Below are 17,007 nucleotides of genomic sequence, written 5' to 3'. Positions count from 1 at the left end.
CAAATACTATAAAAAATAATTTTTTTTAATTGATGAAAAAAAAAAGTAAAATTTTAATTGCCAGTGGTCAAAGTAGTATACTTTATCCATATCTAGCAACCACTTAAAACCAGACTGTAGCTTGCAGCCAAAAATCCACGTGGCAAGCATGCATTTTTTTAACTTTTATTTGTTTGAATTGTAAAATCACAGCCGCTAATCTTGTAATCACACGTGGGGACCACAGTGGATTTGCATGATTGCCATTTACAGACATTATAGACAGACAGATAGCCACTGTTTTTCATTTTTATTTGTTCGTTTTAAGAAAAACAATCTAACGGTGGAAGTTTAATCAGGAACACAGACATCTCTAAGATGATGTTTCATCAGTTTTCCTAAGAAAAGCAAGGAGACGTATAGATATTTACGAAAAATATAAAAAATTTAGAATTTCTTAAAATTGATAGCCAGGGTAATAAAGTAATTTCGGTTGGTTGAATTCAGTTTAGGAAACTCAAGCAAGTTGGCGCAATTTTCTCCAACTAGAGTACAACCTGTAAATTTTTTTAAAAAATAATAATTATGAAACTGTACTGAAGAATTTCAAATTTAAAAAGAAATATAATAGAGTTTACAGACCAAGATAAGAATTAATCAAACAAGAGAGAGATAAATTGATTAATTTTAAAGTTTGTGTAGAAATATAAAAATCAAATGGCTCCCTCATGTGCTTTTTTTCAGCATATGTTAGAGAGAGATAGAAAGTGTGTTTGTTTCTGTATATTTAAGAGAGAGAGAGTTGATTTGAACTAAAGACAAGGCGCTCTTTAAAGCTATCTTTCTGTCATTTTTGGGTTTTTGTTCTTGTGATTATTTTTTTAATAATGGTGTTGCATACGCAGAACAAGAGAGCAAGAGTAATAAACCAAGCTTGGCCATGGAAGAAGGCTTGAGTTGGTTCGACTGACCTTTTTTTTTTTTTTTTTTCCATTTTTGAGAGGCATATGTTTTTACAGATTTTGAAGGTACGTTGTTACTAAATTTTTTTGCTTGAAAAATGGTTTCAAATTCTTTTTTTTCTTTTCTCTTTTTTAAATTTCGTGCTAAAGTTTGTTTTTTTATCTGGGTATTTTTCGAAATTTGAATTTTTAGCGTAGAGGATCACTCAGTATTTTTTTTTTTTTTGTCAGTGTTCGTTCTGCCTCTGTTTCTGTTTCTTGGTGACGAATTATTGTTAATTTATTGGAGTATCAACTTTCTGTCATTCCAGTGTTATTTTTTTTTAGAAGATTTGTGATGGTTAATTTGAGGAAGAAATTTTGACAAAAAAAAAAAAAAGAAACTTTTTTCCTTCCTATTTTCTTTTGTTTCGGTCAATTGTTGAGAAATGTTGCAAACAAAAAGAATGATTGAGAAGTTGAGATTTGTGTTTGAGATGGTGGGTTTTGCTGTTTTGACTTTTGTGTTTCCTTATTATCCATTTTTATTTTCTTTGCCTATTCTTAAGACAAACAGTGAAGTTTTCTTCTCGCTTACGGTTAAAGAAGAGGGTTTTTTTTTCTTTTTCTTACTTCTAATGGTTTCTTTTGGGCTTCTAAGAAGAGCATAAACAACTGTTTTTAAGGGTGGGAAGATGGAAACTGTCTCTTTTCATTTGGTGGTAGGAAAATGTCCTTTTGAATTTTTCAGTTTATTTTTGAAAGACTTGCAAGTGAAAATTTCTGTTTGGTTTCTCTGATTATTTTAGAAAAGCAAAAGTTTTCTGTGGAATGGCTACTTGTTTATTTTTGCCCTAATTTGATGTTGTAAAGCAATATCAAATTTCCTTCTATGCTAAATAAAGGAACAGATGCATGTATTTCCTGTTGATATTTCTCTTTTCTGAAGTGATAAGTTTCCAGCTTTTCTCTGATTTGGCTGTCAATACTTCCTTTTATGACTATATTTTGTTTGTTATAGTTATTTTATTTGCCGAATTATTATTTTCTTTTGTGGGGTGAAATAAAAAAGGAATTTTTTTTCAAAATGCCTTGAATTTTAGTAAATTTTCATTAACATTCATGTTCCTATCTTCTTACGCTGTTAGATCTATATTTGATTGTGTTATAAACTGTTTTACAAAAAATAGTACTTCTCTATCTGTCATTAACAATCTTAACAGAATTTCCACAGAAGTCATATCCGAATCCATTTTCTTAAGATTACTTGCCATTTTACATTTTGCAGGGTTGAGAATATTCTGAAATGGATTTTACAGAGTCCACAAAGGTTGTATACAGTAGAATTCAGAAGTTGGAGCCTGAAAACGTGAATAAAATTATAGGGTATCTTCTGTTACAAGATCATGCGGAACGAGAAATGATCCGGTTGGCTTTTAGCCCGGATAATTCGATTTATTCATTGATTAGTAAAGCTAAGTGTGATCTTGGACTGAACAAATTAGCAGTTGCTTCTGCTCCAATCTCACCTTCACAAGTGAAGCCAACAGGGGCCGTTTCAGACATTCCTCTACAATTTACTCCCTTTTCGCCAGCTTCATCGAACCCTGTCTCCTCTCCTGCAGCTACTTCACATAGGGCTGCTGTAAGTTCTTTCTGGGATGCTGCAGTGATTACTGACCAGCAACAAGTGCACAATTTCGATACACAAGGGTATTCGGATTCGGTTGCTGAAGATTATAGGCTTCAAAACCAAATGCAGTTCTTGACTTTAGACGATCAGTTAGAGTTTGCTAATTCTGTGAGTTCTGATTTTTCAAGTAATTACTTTTCTTCAGAATCTGCATTAGGTCCTAGAACTAATAGAAGGTCTCCAAGCATGCCTGAGTTTCCTGTTAAAATTTGTCATTATTTCAATAAAGGCTTCTGCAAGCATGGAAACAACTGTAGGTACTTCCATGGCCATCCAATGCCAGAAAGCTTTTCTATGATTTTTAGCCCTAAATCAAATGACATTTCGAATGATGAACATATTTTCTCACCTGGGTCTATTGAAAAGCTTGAAATGGAGCTTACCGAGCTTTTGAAATCGAGAAGAGGAATGCCTGTTTCAATTGCATCTTTACCAATGATGTATTATGAGAAATACGGGAGGACTCTCCAGGCAGAAGGGTATCTTACGGAGAGCCAGAGACATGGTAAGGCTGGTTATAGCCTTACAAAGCTTTTAGCTCGATTGAAGAATAGCATTCGTGTCATTGACAGGTCGAATATGTAAATATTCATAATTCTCTTGTTTGATTTATTGTTCGTTTAATTTTATGACTTCACAATTCAAATATAACTTTTAGTTGTTTTTGTTCAATACGCAGACCTCACGGGCAACATTCAGTGATTCTAGCAGAAGATGTCCCTAAGTATTTGGACTACTCTGGTGAGAGAAATGATCCTGGTGGAATAGTTGCTGGTTCTAGACAGATATATCTTACCTTTCCAGCTGAAAGTACCTTTACAGAGCAGGATGTTTCAAACTACTTTAGGTGAGGATATAGTTGAGTTTTTTTATTTGGAAAATTGAATGGTTCTCCTATTTGTTTAATTGTTTTCGAGTTATTATATTTAAAGCTTTCTTTTTCATTTGATTTTTTTAGCAAATTTGGGCCTGTTCAAGATGTTAGAATTCCTTGCCAACAGAAGAGGATGTTCGGATTTGTCACTTTCGTTTTCGTGGAGACTGTCAAGCAAATATTGGCAAAAGGAAACCCTCATTTTGTATGCGGTGCTCGTGTACTGGTGAAACCTTACCGGGAAAAGTCAAGGCTTGTTGATAGGTAAATGTTTTTTTTTTTTTTGTTTGTTTACAGGTGCAGCATCCATTATCTTCTATTTGGATTGTGGATAGATTCAGTCACTTTTGATTTGCAAACATAGTTAAAGTTTGGAAAATTAGTTATTGTTATTTTTCTATTGCTTTCTTTATAATCGGACCAAAATGTGATTGACATGGACCCATTATTTTTCTAAAGCTAACTGCCAAGACAAATTTTGATCCTTAGATATTTTCTTCCAGAGGAATTCTCATTGTGAAAAAACAGAATGATTCTATTTTGAATAGGGTTCTCTGCTATTTTTGATCATTTTGATTATCTTTTCATGCTTTCTTGCAATCATCAACATCAATAATACAGAAGACCTTTCAGCTGGCTTGTTCTCCCTTTGTTGACAAAACCTAGTGCTTCTTTTTCCACACTAAGTCTGCTTTCAAAAGTAAATAAAAAATCTCTTGTTTGATTCTTGTTCTCTTCTCACTTTTACAAATAGGAATGAAACTTTTTTTTTTTTGAAGGGAAATCTTAAGTGTGAATCAATCATAATCCCTTAACTTGCTTTTCTTTTGTAACATTTGCAGCAATTTTTATTAGAGGGAACATGTTTTAGGAGAATCGTACCCATCTTTTTTTCTTTTTAAGTTTTGCTTTTATGGTTGTATATTACCTTTGAATCTCTATCTTTCAAATTGATATTTATGGTTTTAAGAAAATCTTGATGCAGGAAGTATCCTGAGAAAATACAGCATTCAATGTATTACAGCCCGCACTTTATGGATGGAGATTCTGATCTTCATTCAAGTGAGTGAAGAGCTTCAGATAAATATACAATTTTTTGTTTTATTCCTATCATAATAATTTATGCGGATAATATTATTTTCCTTTAATATACATTTTTTTTTGGCTATTTTTGTAGTTCCAAGAGTTTGTGATAATTCAAGATTACTTAGGAAGCAGCTAATGGAAGAGCACGGGAATGTTCTTGAATTCGAGAGGAGGCGTCTCTCAGATTTGCAGTTAGCACCAAAATCTCATAACCATCATTCTTATTTTGGCTATTCAATGGATGAGTTGAAGTTCTCAGAAGGTCTAATATTCAAACTAATCTTTTATTTAGTTCTTTATTTTCTTGCTTTTTGACTAATATTGATCTATCGCTGCAACTGGTTAGTTGCTGCAGAACAAGCAGAGTTCCCATCTGCCGAGCGTTTCAATTATTTGTTGGACGTTTTGAACAATGGTTCCTCGAGCGAAGAAAAACTCCGGCACATAAGTACTAATTACAATGACCAAGATAGGTATTAAACGGGAAATTCATTTCTTATGCTGTTATTTTTAAAGCACAGTATGTTTATGTTCTGATACATACATATTTTGATTTTCCGTTTGCAGCCAAGGACTTAACCTTCCAGAAAGCCCATTTGCATCAACGATAGGTAGTGGTATTTCTACAGTTATATAGAGGATAAAAGGGAAAAAAAAAAATACAAAAATACATAAGAGAAGTATTTATAGAGGTGTAGAGAAAGGAGAGCCCGGTTTCGAAGATTACATTCAAGGGTTTGATACTACAGGAACTTATTTTTCTTTAGAAATTTACCTAAACCTGATCGGTCGCTTAATACTCGACATAGGAAATGGAGGAGAGAAGAATTACTAGATGAAGGACTACTTCACTTCTCCATGGTGGAGGAGAGGAGATTGCAAAGAAGACAGAAAGAAAGAAGACAGCAAAAGCTAATATTTTACAGGTTTCTAAGTTTTTTAATATTAATATAAATTTTGATTAATGTAATCACAGAAAAGCAAGCCTGTAGAGCTTGGATTGGTCTTTAGAAAGAAAATGTAATATATAGTTTGCTTTTTAGTTGAAAGAAAAATTATGCAGATTTGAGATTGAAAGAAAGTTGTAGAGCTCTCTGCCAAAACTCAAGTAACAAATGCTAATAAATCTAATTTATACTAAATTTGTATAATTACAATTCTTTATTTTGGCTTTGAAGTTTGAAATATAAGTGGGAAGTCATTACATAGCTTAATCAAAATCATGGCCAACATGTCATGTGTTTAAAGTTAATTATTAATTAAGTTAAATCTTTTATTGAGGATAAAATGGATATACTTTAAAAAAAATTTGTAGGTCCACATTTTCCTATGAGACCCATAAATGGTGGAATCAAAATATGCATATAATGATTATTGTTGGAGTACATGATTGCTTAATATTATATTTTGATAAGTAATTATTTATATTACAATTAAGTTCTCTGGCAGCCAATTAGATCATTGACTTTTTCTTTTTCTTTTTCATTTTTTTTTATTTATTTATAAAAGAGACACAATTGCATGTTCTTAAAGGGTCTTGATGTGGGCATTTGATGCATATGATAAGGAAGTGTGGGACCATATTCTGATTTTTTATGGATTCGTGGACCCTAGTAAGCTGTCGTGGTCCATTAGGGTTTTTATTGGTGATTTTGATGTGGTCATCTAATTAACATATACTCTATCGTGTGAAATATAAGTCTTTTTTTTTTCATTTTATCTCAATATAAAAAACGTTTTGAGTATTTTAAGAAATAATAAATGATATTTTTTAATATTATTTTTATTTATATCGAATATAATAAATATTTTTAAAAATAATTATTAATTTTGGATAAAAAATAATTTAGTCAATTTATTATTGATTTTATTATAATTTAGGAGAATTAATTATTTATTTAATTTTTGTATGAAAATATTAAATGATTTATATGTTGGGATAGAGGATTACTGTTAAATTGCACAATTTGTTATTAGTACAATCTCACTAGAAATTGTGTAGTATCTTCAACATATTTAGTTGCTCTGTTTATTGGAAAACAAATAAACATTTTCTCTTTTTACTTTAATTATGAACCAATCAAATAAGGGATGGGTAAAAATTTAAAGTATATGCAAGAAGTTTTATACTCCCTCTGTTCCTTTTTTGACAAACTTTCTTTCTATTTAGGGTGATCTATTTATATAGACAAAGTTGATATTTTGGTAAAAAAATGAAGGTACAAAGTCCATATTGCCCTTTATATAGCTTTCAATATCTGAAAATATTATGATAGTGACAAACAAAATATAGAAAACACATTTAATGAGGCTACGTTTAGAAGACAATTGTTTTATCCTTTTCTTTTTTCACTTTAATTAAAAATGCAAGAAAAATCAATTTATGAGCATAATTTTAGTCATATGTACACCATTTTTATAATTCTCTTCAAACAACAATGCACAATTTAAAAGATTGTGCCCATTCCAAATCCTAAATCAATGATTTTTAGTTTTAACTCGCATTCACAAATTGAAAATCATACCTCTCTAGGGCGATTGTTTGTTCGTTGTTTTAGTTTTTAAAATGATCACATTACTGAAGTACTTTTATGTTCTCTTTGTTAGCCGCCTTTGTTGAAAAAAAAAAAAAAAGGTTTTGCTCAATCCCACATCGAGGAGATGAGCAAAAGAGGGTGGTAGGTTTGGCTATAAAAGGAAGCCAATGTTTAGGTTTCTAAATACACCAAAACACACAAAAAACACTTGAATGTGTTTTATATTGGGTATTTAAAGCAAGTATTTTGGAGTCCCTTGGAGTATAAAATATTTGGGGTGTTTTGAGGGTGTCGGGTAGAAAAATATTTTGTAGTTGTGGTTGTAACAATTTGCCGCATAGTGAAAATTTTTCTTAGTTGTCGTTTGGCAACGGCCGTGGTTTTTCTCCACTTGGAGGGTTTTCCACGTTAAATTATCGTGTTATTTATTCTCTTTAATTTCTCAGTTATTATTTTATTTTCTCATTTGTTCCTGCTTGAAGCCGGTCCGAAGGGCGGAAAAATAGTGATTTTCCTAATAAGTGGTATCAGAACCTAGTTGTTAGGCGGAGTTTTTAGTGTTAAAATAATTTCTTGTAATTTAAATTATAAGTATGCACTGTGGTTGCAGCTTAGTCTGATCTTCCACATTAGAAATACTGTTGTTAGAAATTATTTTATTTTAAAAACAGGTGGAGTTTTGGACGTCTTGAAGTGGGTGGAACTTTGCTTTGGTGTGCTTGAGTACCGGTGGTGAAGGTCCTGACGATAATTATTGAAGTTATTCTGGTACAAAAGTTCTGATAATATACCGTGCACGTAACTTCTGTCTAGAAGGTCGGATTTTAAGTGGGACCACTTGTGACCCCTTCGTCCAACTGAGATTTTACGTGGAATGGTAATATTGTCTAGGAGATCATTGTGATCTTTCCTGGGTATTGCCGAATCGGTTTACTTCATTAATTATTGGGTTCACTGTTATAAGCACAAGTAAGCATGTCGACTATGAGATGTGAGATTGAGAAATTTGACGGGAGAATGAATTTTGCACTGTGGCAAGTGCAAGTCAAAGACGTGTTGATTCAGTCTGGACTGCATAAGGTTTTGAAGGGTAAACCAGTCAGCGGAAAGAATTCAGGAAAAGACAGTAGCAGTGGAGACTCAGAAAAATCCAAGATTAGCGATGAAGAATGGGAGGAGCTGGATATCAAAGCGGCAAGTCAAATTCGCATGTGTCTAGCAAAAAATGTTCTTACTAATGTGCTTGGATTGTCCACGACAAAAGAGTTGTGGGAGAAACTGAAAGAATTGTACCAGAGAAAAAATATATCCAATAGGTTATATTTGAAGGAGCAATTTCATACGTTGAAAATGACGGAAGGTACAAAGCTGTCAGATCACCTGAGTGTTCTTAACGGCATCGTCTCTGAATTAGAAACTCTTGGAGTGCAAACCGAAGATGAAGATAAAGCTCTCCGACTCATCCTGTCACTTCCTTCGACATATGAGCACATGAAACCTGTTCTGAAATATGGTAGTAAGGAAGTGGTGTATGCGGATGTGGTTAGTAAGCTCCTTACTGAGGAGAGAAGACTGAATGAAATGAAAAATAAATCATATGAGGATTCAGCTTTATCTGTCGGTACCAGGAAAAAGAATAAAAGCTCCGAAAAGAGGAAGGTTGTCTGCTGGGTTTGTGGTCAAACTGGACACGTGAGGAAGGATTGCCCGAACGGTGGAGCTGATTCGGCTAGAAGCTCTAACGTTGTTGCTGCCAATGTGATCTCTTGTGATGAAGGAGATGATGTGATCTCTCTGTAATTGAGAGATGTGAGTCCTTATGGCATGATTGCTACCTGTTAAGATGCCATGGAAGAGGACAGATTATTGGTAGGTGGTCCACGAAAATGCGCACGGCATTGGTTGACAGTTGATGCAAAGTGTGTGGTGGAAAAAATATGTCGATGGCTAATGAACTCTCGAAAAAGTCAACAGGAGGGTTGCACCATAAACTATTAGCAGGATCCGACATGGCCGATGGAAAATTTTTGGAGTCGGTAAAGTGGTTCCAAGTGGCGATACTCTTTTATGGTGGAGTATGATAATTCTTGACGATAAGAATTATAATTGTCGGTAGCAGACAATATTGTGTTTTTTTATATTTTATTTTCAAGGTGGAGATTGTTAGCCGCCTTTGTTGAAAAAAAAAAAAAAAAAAGGTTTTGCTCAATCCCACATCGAGGAGATGAGCAAAAGAGGGTGGTAGGTTTGGCTATAAAAGGAAGCTAATGTTTAGGTTTCTAAACACACAAAAACACACCAAAAATACTTGAATGTATTTTATATTAGGAATTTAAAGCAAGTATTTTGGAGTCCCTTGTAGTATAAAATATTTGGGGTGTTTTGAGGGTGTCGGTTAGAAAAATATTTTGTAGTTGTGGTTGTAACAATTTGTCGCATAGTGAATATTTTTCTTGGTTGTCGTTTGGCAACGGTCGTGGTTTTTCTCCACTTGGGGAGTTTTCCACGTTAAATTATCGTGTTATTTATTCTCTTTAATTTCTCAGTTATTATTTTATTTTCTCATTTGTTCTTGCTTGAAGCCGGTCCGAAGGGTGGGAAAATAGCGATTTTCCCAACACTCTTTAGTTTTTTAGACAGTGAGGTCTAAAAAGAAAACAATAGAGATATGCGTGTAAAAAAAAAAAAAAAAAAAATAAGTTTGATTGTGTATGTATTGAACTTAACTACAAACATGTAAAAGTACTACTCATTCAAAAAGTTGGTGCACGCTTTTTTACTTATCTATGTAAATCTAGAGAATACAAAATCAGCGCAACTTAATGTAAAGTGCACCTAGACACCGAAGAGGATTGAACAATTCATAATAAAACATCTACAGACGCATTGTATGTTATCTACATAAGCTGAATTGCTTGTATTGCTTCCTTTAGAATGCCTATATCAAATTTAATTGAAGATGACAATTTTTTCATTCCTCGTCAAACTATCCTTAGAAAAATGAGGAATCTTGTAATTATACCCTTCAAAATATTTCAAGACTTCAAGCATGCATGTCTGCAAAGTCAAAAAGCACTTTGTTAAAGATCATATGTAGAAAAGACATCATAAGCTTGCAACTTTTTTAATAGAACACTGATTTAACACTCATTGCATTTCAAACAATAGCATATTTGTAGTTAAAGTTTTTTACCTCTTCGCTAATATTTTTTCGTCATCCTTGTTGTTTCAGAAATAGGGGATGAATTGTCAGAAACTTTAGCATCGTTTCAGTAAACGCACAGCTACATACTTTGAGGAAGATGGTATATCATCTACGTCATGTAAAGTATTCAAGATCATAAAACTTTATGAGTAACAGTGAACAATTTCAAAACTAGAGGGAGAATTAGAAGGTGTGAGGACCAAATCAAATATTTGTGAAAAAGTCATGAAAGATAAACTTTTGTTTTTTTTTTTTTTTCTCTTGCAATTTCATGTGAAAAAACTTAGATGTAGACCACTGTTATATGTGAGAGGTCATCTATGAAGAAGATGAGGAGACAGTTCAGGTTGAATTAAAATCTTGGCTCCAAAATCAAATTTCTCAATGCAAATTTTCAAATGAGTACATTTCATAATTAAAAAAAAAAAAATTTGGTGGAATCTTCCCTCCAAAATGATTTTAACTCTCTGCAAGATTTGCTTCAATCATTGTATTATTTTAAAATTTTTAATCTAAAACAGTTATTTTTGAGTTTTAGCCATTAATTGACTTTACTGGGAGATCAGAGCACGAGAAAATGGACCGTAAGTGAAGAAGGATGTAATAAATGTAATGTTGAAGGTAAATTTAGAAAAAAAATTTCTTTTCCTTAATTCCTATGCAAACTAATTTTTGTCTACTATCCCTGTTTCATTTATACAGAGAAATTACTCAATATGAAAATTTGTCCAAGATAAAATGTCCTCTATGCCCTTATTTATAGTCACACAATTTGAGGAATTAAGAGTTAGATCACTTTAGAAGCAATAAATATTGTTTAGGGGCATAAATGAAAAATAGTGGAAAAAAATTTTATTTTCTTAATCCGCGCTGTGCTCCACTTTCTATGTAAAAATGAAATGGAGATAGTAAAAGAACGTCTATTAATTAACATGCATTGGATAGCATGCTCCGTTCTTGCATTGGCTTATTGATTAACATCCACATTAAATATTTTTTCCTTATAAGTTCGTTTTAAGATTTATTGCATGGTGATTAAACAACGATTAATTTTCCTAATTATAACAAAATATTTATTAATTTAGTTAAGTTACGTTTTAAAAAATTATAGAAATAATAGCATTTAATATAAAAAAAAAGTAAAATAAAAAAAAACATCATTAACTCGTTCATGTTCTCAAAATGACTTGTGTTTGTGGATAAAATAACTATCATGAAATGATTTATATTTATTGACAAAAGGAATAGTAAACTCAATCAATTGTGACTTAATTTAATTTTAATTTGAATATCTTAATTCAATATAATATAATTTCGCGTGTGTCCAAATATGATTTAATTTAATTTCAATTAAAAATCTTAATTTAATTTAATTTCAATTTTGGTGTCTTAATAGCATTTAACACCATATATACATAACAGATAAAAAGAATTTGCAAGAAAAGCATTTGTTCATTTCTTGACCCAACAATGAAAACCTCATCCACAAGAAACAACTTAGTGCACAAAAATTAGTTCAATACAATAAATCAAAAACTAATAATATTGCACTTTAATCACCTTGATTTAAATTGACTCTTTATCTTTTTGTGGTAGGTTTTTGCTGGAAATGAAAATTCAAGTTAGAATATGATTGTGAAAAAATTATTTTAAAATGAGAAAGAACAGTGACAGTGAAGCAAGCATGTAATCATATTATTAAAAAGCAGCAAGCAAGCAAAGCAGGGCACTTGTATGCTAAGCAATACTTTCTCCTTCTTCTCTTCTTCCTGTTAGTTTTATACAGTTAAAGATTTAGTTGTAGTCTTTTCAAAGAAGAAAAATGGGTCTCTCTCTTGGTAATAAGGTTTTTAAATGAACCAGAAGAGTAGTAATTGAATATGAGGCTGGGCTATGAGATCCATTAGAGTTACTAAACAGCCCAAACAACTCAAGAGGGTGCAGCTTGAAATTGGTATAACAGTTCCACTGCATATTGTTAATCAAATGGATTCTGCAATCAATACTAGGATATGAAGATGAGGCAGATTCTCCAATTAAGGCAACAGATTTTACATGGCATAACAGGATCAATTACTATCGTGCAACTCATATCAATACTTTCCAGATCTTCGCTTGCGAACGCATCAATATATGGATTAGCTTCATTTATGAATAACTTTTTAGAAAAAGGGGTGTTAGTCTTCAGCGTCATGCGTGTTTCTCTTAATATCAAAATGCGAAGACACTATCAGAATTTAAACCCTTAATCCTTCGACTCAAGAGGCTCTTAAAAAAACAGAAAAATGAAAATTCAAATAAACAAACTAAAAAAAATCAAAATTCATATGCAAATTCATATGATGGGATGGGACATGTATTGCTGGAATCAGAAGCCTAAAAAACGAGAGAGAACCAAGAAATTCAGGAGGCTAGCAGTTCAATTACACTGAGCCTTGCAATTCTTTGGCATTAAATAGTGGCCCATCCATCATACAAATATTACAGTTTTCTCGTCATCTGTTGCGTTCGCAATCAGTTGTTGTAACTACTCAGTAAATGTTACAACGGCCTCATTGAACAGTCACTGGACTCAGAATTCCAGACACAACGTTCCTCAGTAAACATCAAATTATCTAAAATCATATGAAGTTAATGTTTGCATTGGCCTTGAACCAAGTGTGAAATATTGTACAGTCAACCTAAAAATTTTCTATAAGAATGATAAATGGAACGAACTCCAAACCACCGTTGCTTTGCTGCTTGACCGGTTGTTTAGCCTAAGCTTTTGCTTCTGTTACAGCATGAAGCAGCTCATCTGGAGTTGCAGCAGGGTCCAGATCCCAACACTTATCTGGCAAAGTACATGTTTCGCCTTCAAGAGGCCAAGATGGTACCTGGTGAGAAAAGCGTAACATCTCTCTCCTTGGAATCCATCTAATAGCATCTTTGTTCGTGTTCCTCTGGTATACTGTCTTGAAACCTGCCAACTTGACGAGAGGAGCGACACAGACTCCAAGAGCTTCGGAGTAATCATCGAGAACTTCTACCATCTCATACTGATGCCTAACATCATCTGGAGTTGATCTGTCCCAATCAGCTGACCAGTTCCGATAAACAGCCCAAATATCTCCACTTTTTGGGTATATCCGAACACAACCACCCCTGCCCGCTTTCTCCCCTTTCAATAGATGAGAGAAAATGTTCACTTGATCGACAATATCAGTATTCCATGCTCTGAAGTGTCCACAAGATTTCGTAAACCCACAATCTATCCAATTCACTTGCCCAAATTCACTATCAGTTTTAGAGTTCAAGTAAGTAATGAGAATCTTAAAGGGTTTAACTGAGACAATCTGGCGGATCAAACAGTACAGGCGAGGCATGCCATCATCTTCATCATATATAGCCCATATTTGTTTTGGTTTGAAGCATTCCTCCGATCTATCCTTGTCAAAATCGTGAAAATCAGGGTCAGGCACTGTTATTGAGATCGGTGCAATTATGGTTGCCTTTATTTGATGGCCAGGAACATCTGAATTATTCAGAGCCGCTCCTGCTTCTGTTGATTGAACTTGTTTGTTCTCTTTAACTGCTGCAGCTGAAGCAGCAGCAGCAGTGGCGGAGGCAGCAGCAGCAGCAGCAGCAGATCTCATATCTTCTAATTTCTTACGGATATCAGTCCTTGCCTTGTCAATCAACAACTTCCTAGCATCAAAAGCAGGCGCAATTGAAATTCGCCTGTTTGGAAGTTCATTTGTACTCGAAAGCTTAGGGTTCTGCTCGACACTGGCATTTCCATTAGCCAATCCAACTTCCGAGGGAGGCTTCAATCCCTTTTCTTCATACCCATTTCTAAAGGTGGTTCCAGTGACAACCTTCCTTTTCTTATCCGGTCTACCAGCTTTTGGAGCTGAGGATTCATTGTAGCTAGCAGAGACATTTGAATTCACATTACCTATGGCAGTTTTCATTGACCGCTTTCCATTGGCTGCTGGTTTGAAATTTGCTCTTGCTCCAGTAGCATTTCCATTAGCCTGATAAACAGCATCAGTTAATACAGTAGATGATCCATTGTGACCCACAACTCCACTGGAAGTCCCAGACAATGAGCTCCACTGGAATGACACATTTGAAACATACTCATAGCCATGTCCAGTGTGTAATCCTGAGACTCCATTTCCTGAAAATACAGTAGTAGCGGTTGGGACATAGGTAACTCCATCATATCCATGACTTCCATACCCACTACCAGGAACGTATGACCAGGGACAGTAAGGAAAAGAACCATTCACTGGAGCAGTCCCTGTTTCCACAGCAACGAAAGTACCTCGACAGTTCTTACATGAAAGTCTCTTATTCACATACTTCCTTAGATACTCGTACTGAACTTTACAAGAAGTACAAACAGTCCAAAAGGTATCCAGACCATGAGAGGTTGATGAATTGGAACAACTGTTATATCCTGTTACCCCAGCAGTATGCACTGAAGATAAATTTGTCTGCACAACACAAGGTGCCATCTGTTTGTTTCTCTTGAGATCATAAGAGCTCCTCTTAAGACTATCTGACAACATGGTCCATGCTTCAGATACGAGTTTAAATGCCCCATCAGCACCCACAGTTTTATTCTTATCAGGGTGAAGCAACACTGCCATCTTCCTGTACTGCTTTTTCACTGCATCTCTGTCAGCAGAAGGCTTCAGTCCAAGAACTGAATAATAATCAATTTCACCATTGCATTTAACCTCAGATGCGATGTAAACTTCAAATGTGGCCACCATCTGAGATATACCCTCTAGTCCAGGACACAAAGATTTTGCCTTTAAAGCATAGTTCTTTGCACCAGCAAAATCTTTTTCAAAAAATCGCTTCTCGGCAATCTCTTTTGCCCTAAGGGCCTCCTCTACGTTGACTTCCATGTAAAAATTAAAGTCACTAAGAAAGCCAATATCTCAATATAAAAGCTATGACCAACTCAGCAGGCATAACAGCACAAGATACCCAATTCTCACGCATAACCGCATTTTCTTATCTGCAATATTTTTATCAGAATGTTTAGATCCTTGTGGTATCAAGCTTCAGAAGTAGCATTCAAAATTAATTCAAAGTAAATTCTTAATTGACCAAACAAAATACATCAATGGGATGAATCTAATGTACCGGCAACAGCACATATAGAAACCATTTTCTTGGGATTTAAATCTAGTATCAAAAGAAATATAACCAAACTGAGCTCTCATTGATTGCTGAGAAATGTAAAGAAAAGAGAGGGGGGAGAAGACTGCGAATTCAAATCTAAAATGCCTCCCTTTGTGCTGATTAAAATTAAAAACTATACTGCAAATCAACTAAATCAACCATGTAAGAGTGATTTACCAGAGTTTGGTATCTCTACAATTTCCTCATTTTCCTCAAATTTCCCACTAACCAACCAGACCCGGGTGAAATTTTTTTCTTAAAAAAAAAAAAGAAAAAAAAATATTAGACAGCTACAAAATCAAAATCTCAGATCACTAACACCCAAGAGATTAAAATTCAGCTCAAATTCCCAAATAAAACCTCAAAATTCACTGACTTAACATCAAAAAGAAATGCACATAGATCGAAGCTTAATAAACCCTAGATTTTCGATAATTAATTCCAAATTCTCCACTAAAAATTAAACCCACACCACACAAAAATCACAGTGCACACTAGTACAGTAACAATTAAATTGCAAATAATTAAACTAACCACAACAAAAATTCCCAAAACCCAAAACGAGAGAGAGATAAGAACTCACTTGCTGAGATTTGAACAGTGAAATGGCAAGTGAAGCAAGACCCAGATCGCCACGTGTACTTGTAAGCTCGAGGAAATCAAGACAGTGACCTGATTTCGTGAATATCACTGTACTGTAAACACACTATCTCACACACACAAACACAAACAACCCACAAACTACTTTTTTTTGCTTCCTTATTTTTATAGATGATAACAAAGTACAAAAATGATAAAGAGATTTAGGGTTTTCTAAGCGGATGATTAGTGAATTGGGTCTTGGGTTGTCATGTGGGTCATAGTTCGGGTAGGGATTGTAGGGGAATCGGCGGCGAGGATTTGGGACACTCCTGTCGATCGCCGATCAGAAAATTGAGGGAAAATTAATAAATAAAAATGATAATTTCCAGTGCAAGTAAACGGTGTTAATACTATTTAATGGTGGAACTTGCTATAGTACGCCACGGTGCGTATTCTACGTATTTCATTTTCTTTTTCCATTTTGGCTTTCTATTTTTTATTTTTTAATAATTGTAGTTGTGTTATTAATTAATATATTTTTTATTTTGATTGGGTAGTGTTTGTCAGAAGTTAGAAGTCAGGGTTTTTTTTTTATATAATTATTATTACTTTTGAGAAAACAATAAATGAGTGGTTTTATTATTTTTAGCATTTTCGAGATATCTACATAAATCAATTTTTAAATTTTATCAAGTAAATATTTTCTTATAGTTTTGAGGCATGATTTATATTGTCAAATCTATAGTAAGAGAAAATTTTGAGGCATGATTTTTGTATATACAGAAATGATGATGTTGTTTTTAAGGGAACACTTTCATGGAATTTTGAAATTTGAATTTAAAAATATTAATTCATATGGTTAATATTAATAGACCTCAATAATGCTGTAGTCTACACAGCAGGAAGCAATTTTTTCCTTTGAATGACAT

The 17,007-nt window shown here is 33.7% G+C and overlaps 2 protein-coding genes across 6 annotated transcripts; one reads left to right on the top strand and one right to left on the bottom strand.

Annotated features, from left to right (window-relative positions):
- The first annotated feature begins 612 nt into the window (after positions 1–612).
- On the top strand, positions 613–5,724 carry LOC105641499 (CCCH-type zinc fingerfamily protein with RNA-binding domain-containing protein). Of its 5 annotated transcripts, none has more exons than XM_089719585.1 (8): positions 613–1,007; positions 2,209–3,194; positions 3,293–3,460; positions 3,572–3,751; positions 4,473–4,549; positions 4,665–4,835; positions 4,929–5,046; positions 5,141–5,724. In XM_089719585.1, the coding sequence occupies exons 2-8, from the start codon at positions 2,227–2,229 to the stop codon at positions 5,208–5,210; spliced, it is 1,752 nt and encodes a 583-aa protein (XP_089575711.1). In that variant the 5' UTR covers positions 613–1,007; positions 2,209–2,226; the 3' UTR covers positions 5,211–5,724. The 5 variants fall into 5 exon arrangements, with proteins under 5 accessions (XP_089575711.1, XP_089575709.1, XP_089575712.1 ...); XM_089719583.1 differs by having other exon boundaries at positions 614–1,007; positions 4,920–5,046; XM_089719586.1 differs by having other exon boundaries at positions 617–1,007; positions 2,209–3,185.
- A 7,169-nt stretch (positions 5,725–12,893) lies between these two features.
- On the bottom strand, positions 12,894–16,445 carry LOC105641500 (hypothetical protein). Its single transcript, XM_012226064.3, has 2 exons — positions 16,080–16,445; positions 12,894–15,329 (listed from the first exon to the last, which is right to left on the bottom strand). The coding sequence occupies exon 2, from the start codon at positions 15,214–15,216 to the stop codon at positions 13,075–13,077; it is 2,142 nt and encodes a 713-aa protein (XP_012081454.1). The 5' UTR covers positions 15,217–15,329; positions 16,080–16,445; the 3' UTR covers positions 12,894–13,074.
- Between the last annotated feature and the right edge of the window lie 562 nt (positions 16,446–17,007).

Source organism: Jatropha curcas, chromosome 3 (genome assembly GCF_041381405.1).
Source record: "Jatropha curcas cultivar XTBG-Jc1 chromosome 3, XTBG_Jcur_1.0, whole genome shotgun sequence".
NCBI lineage: Eukaryota > Viridiplantae > Streptophyta > Magnoliopsida > Malpighiales > Euphorbiaceae > Jatropha > Jatropha curcas.
This window is presented reverse-complemented; position numbering and strand designations above follow the sequence as displayed.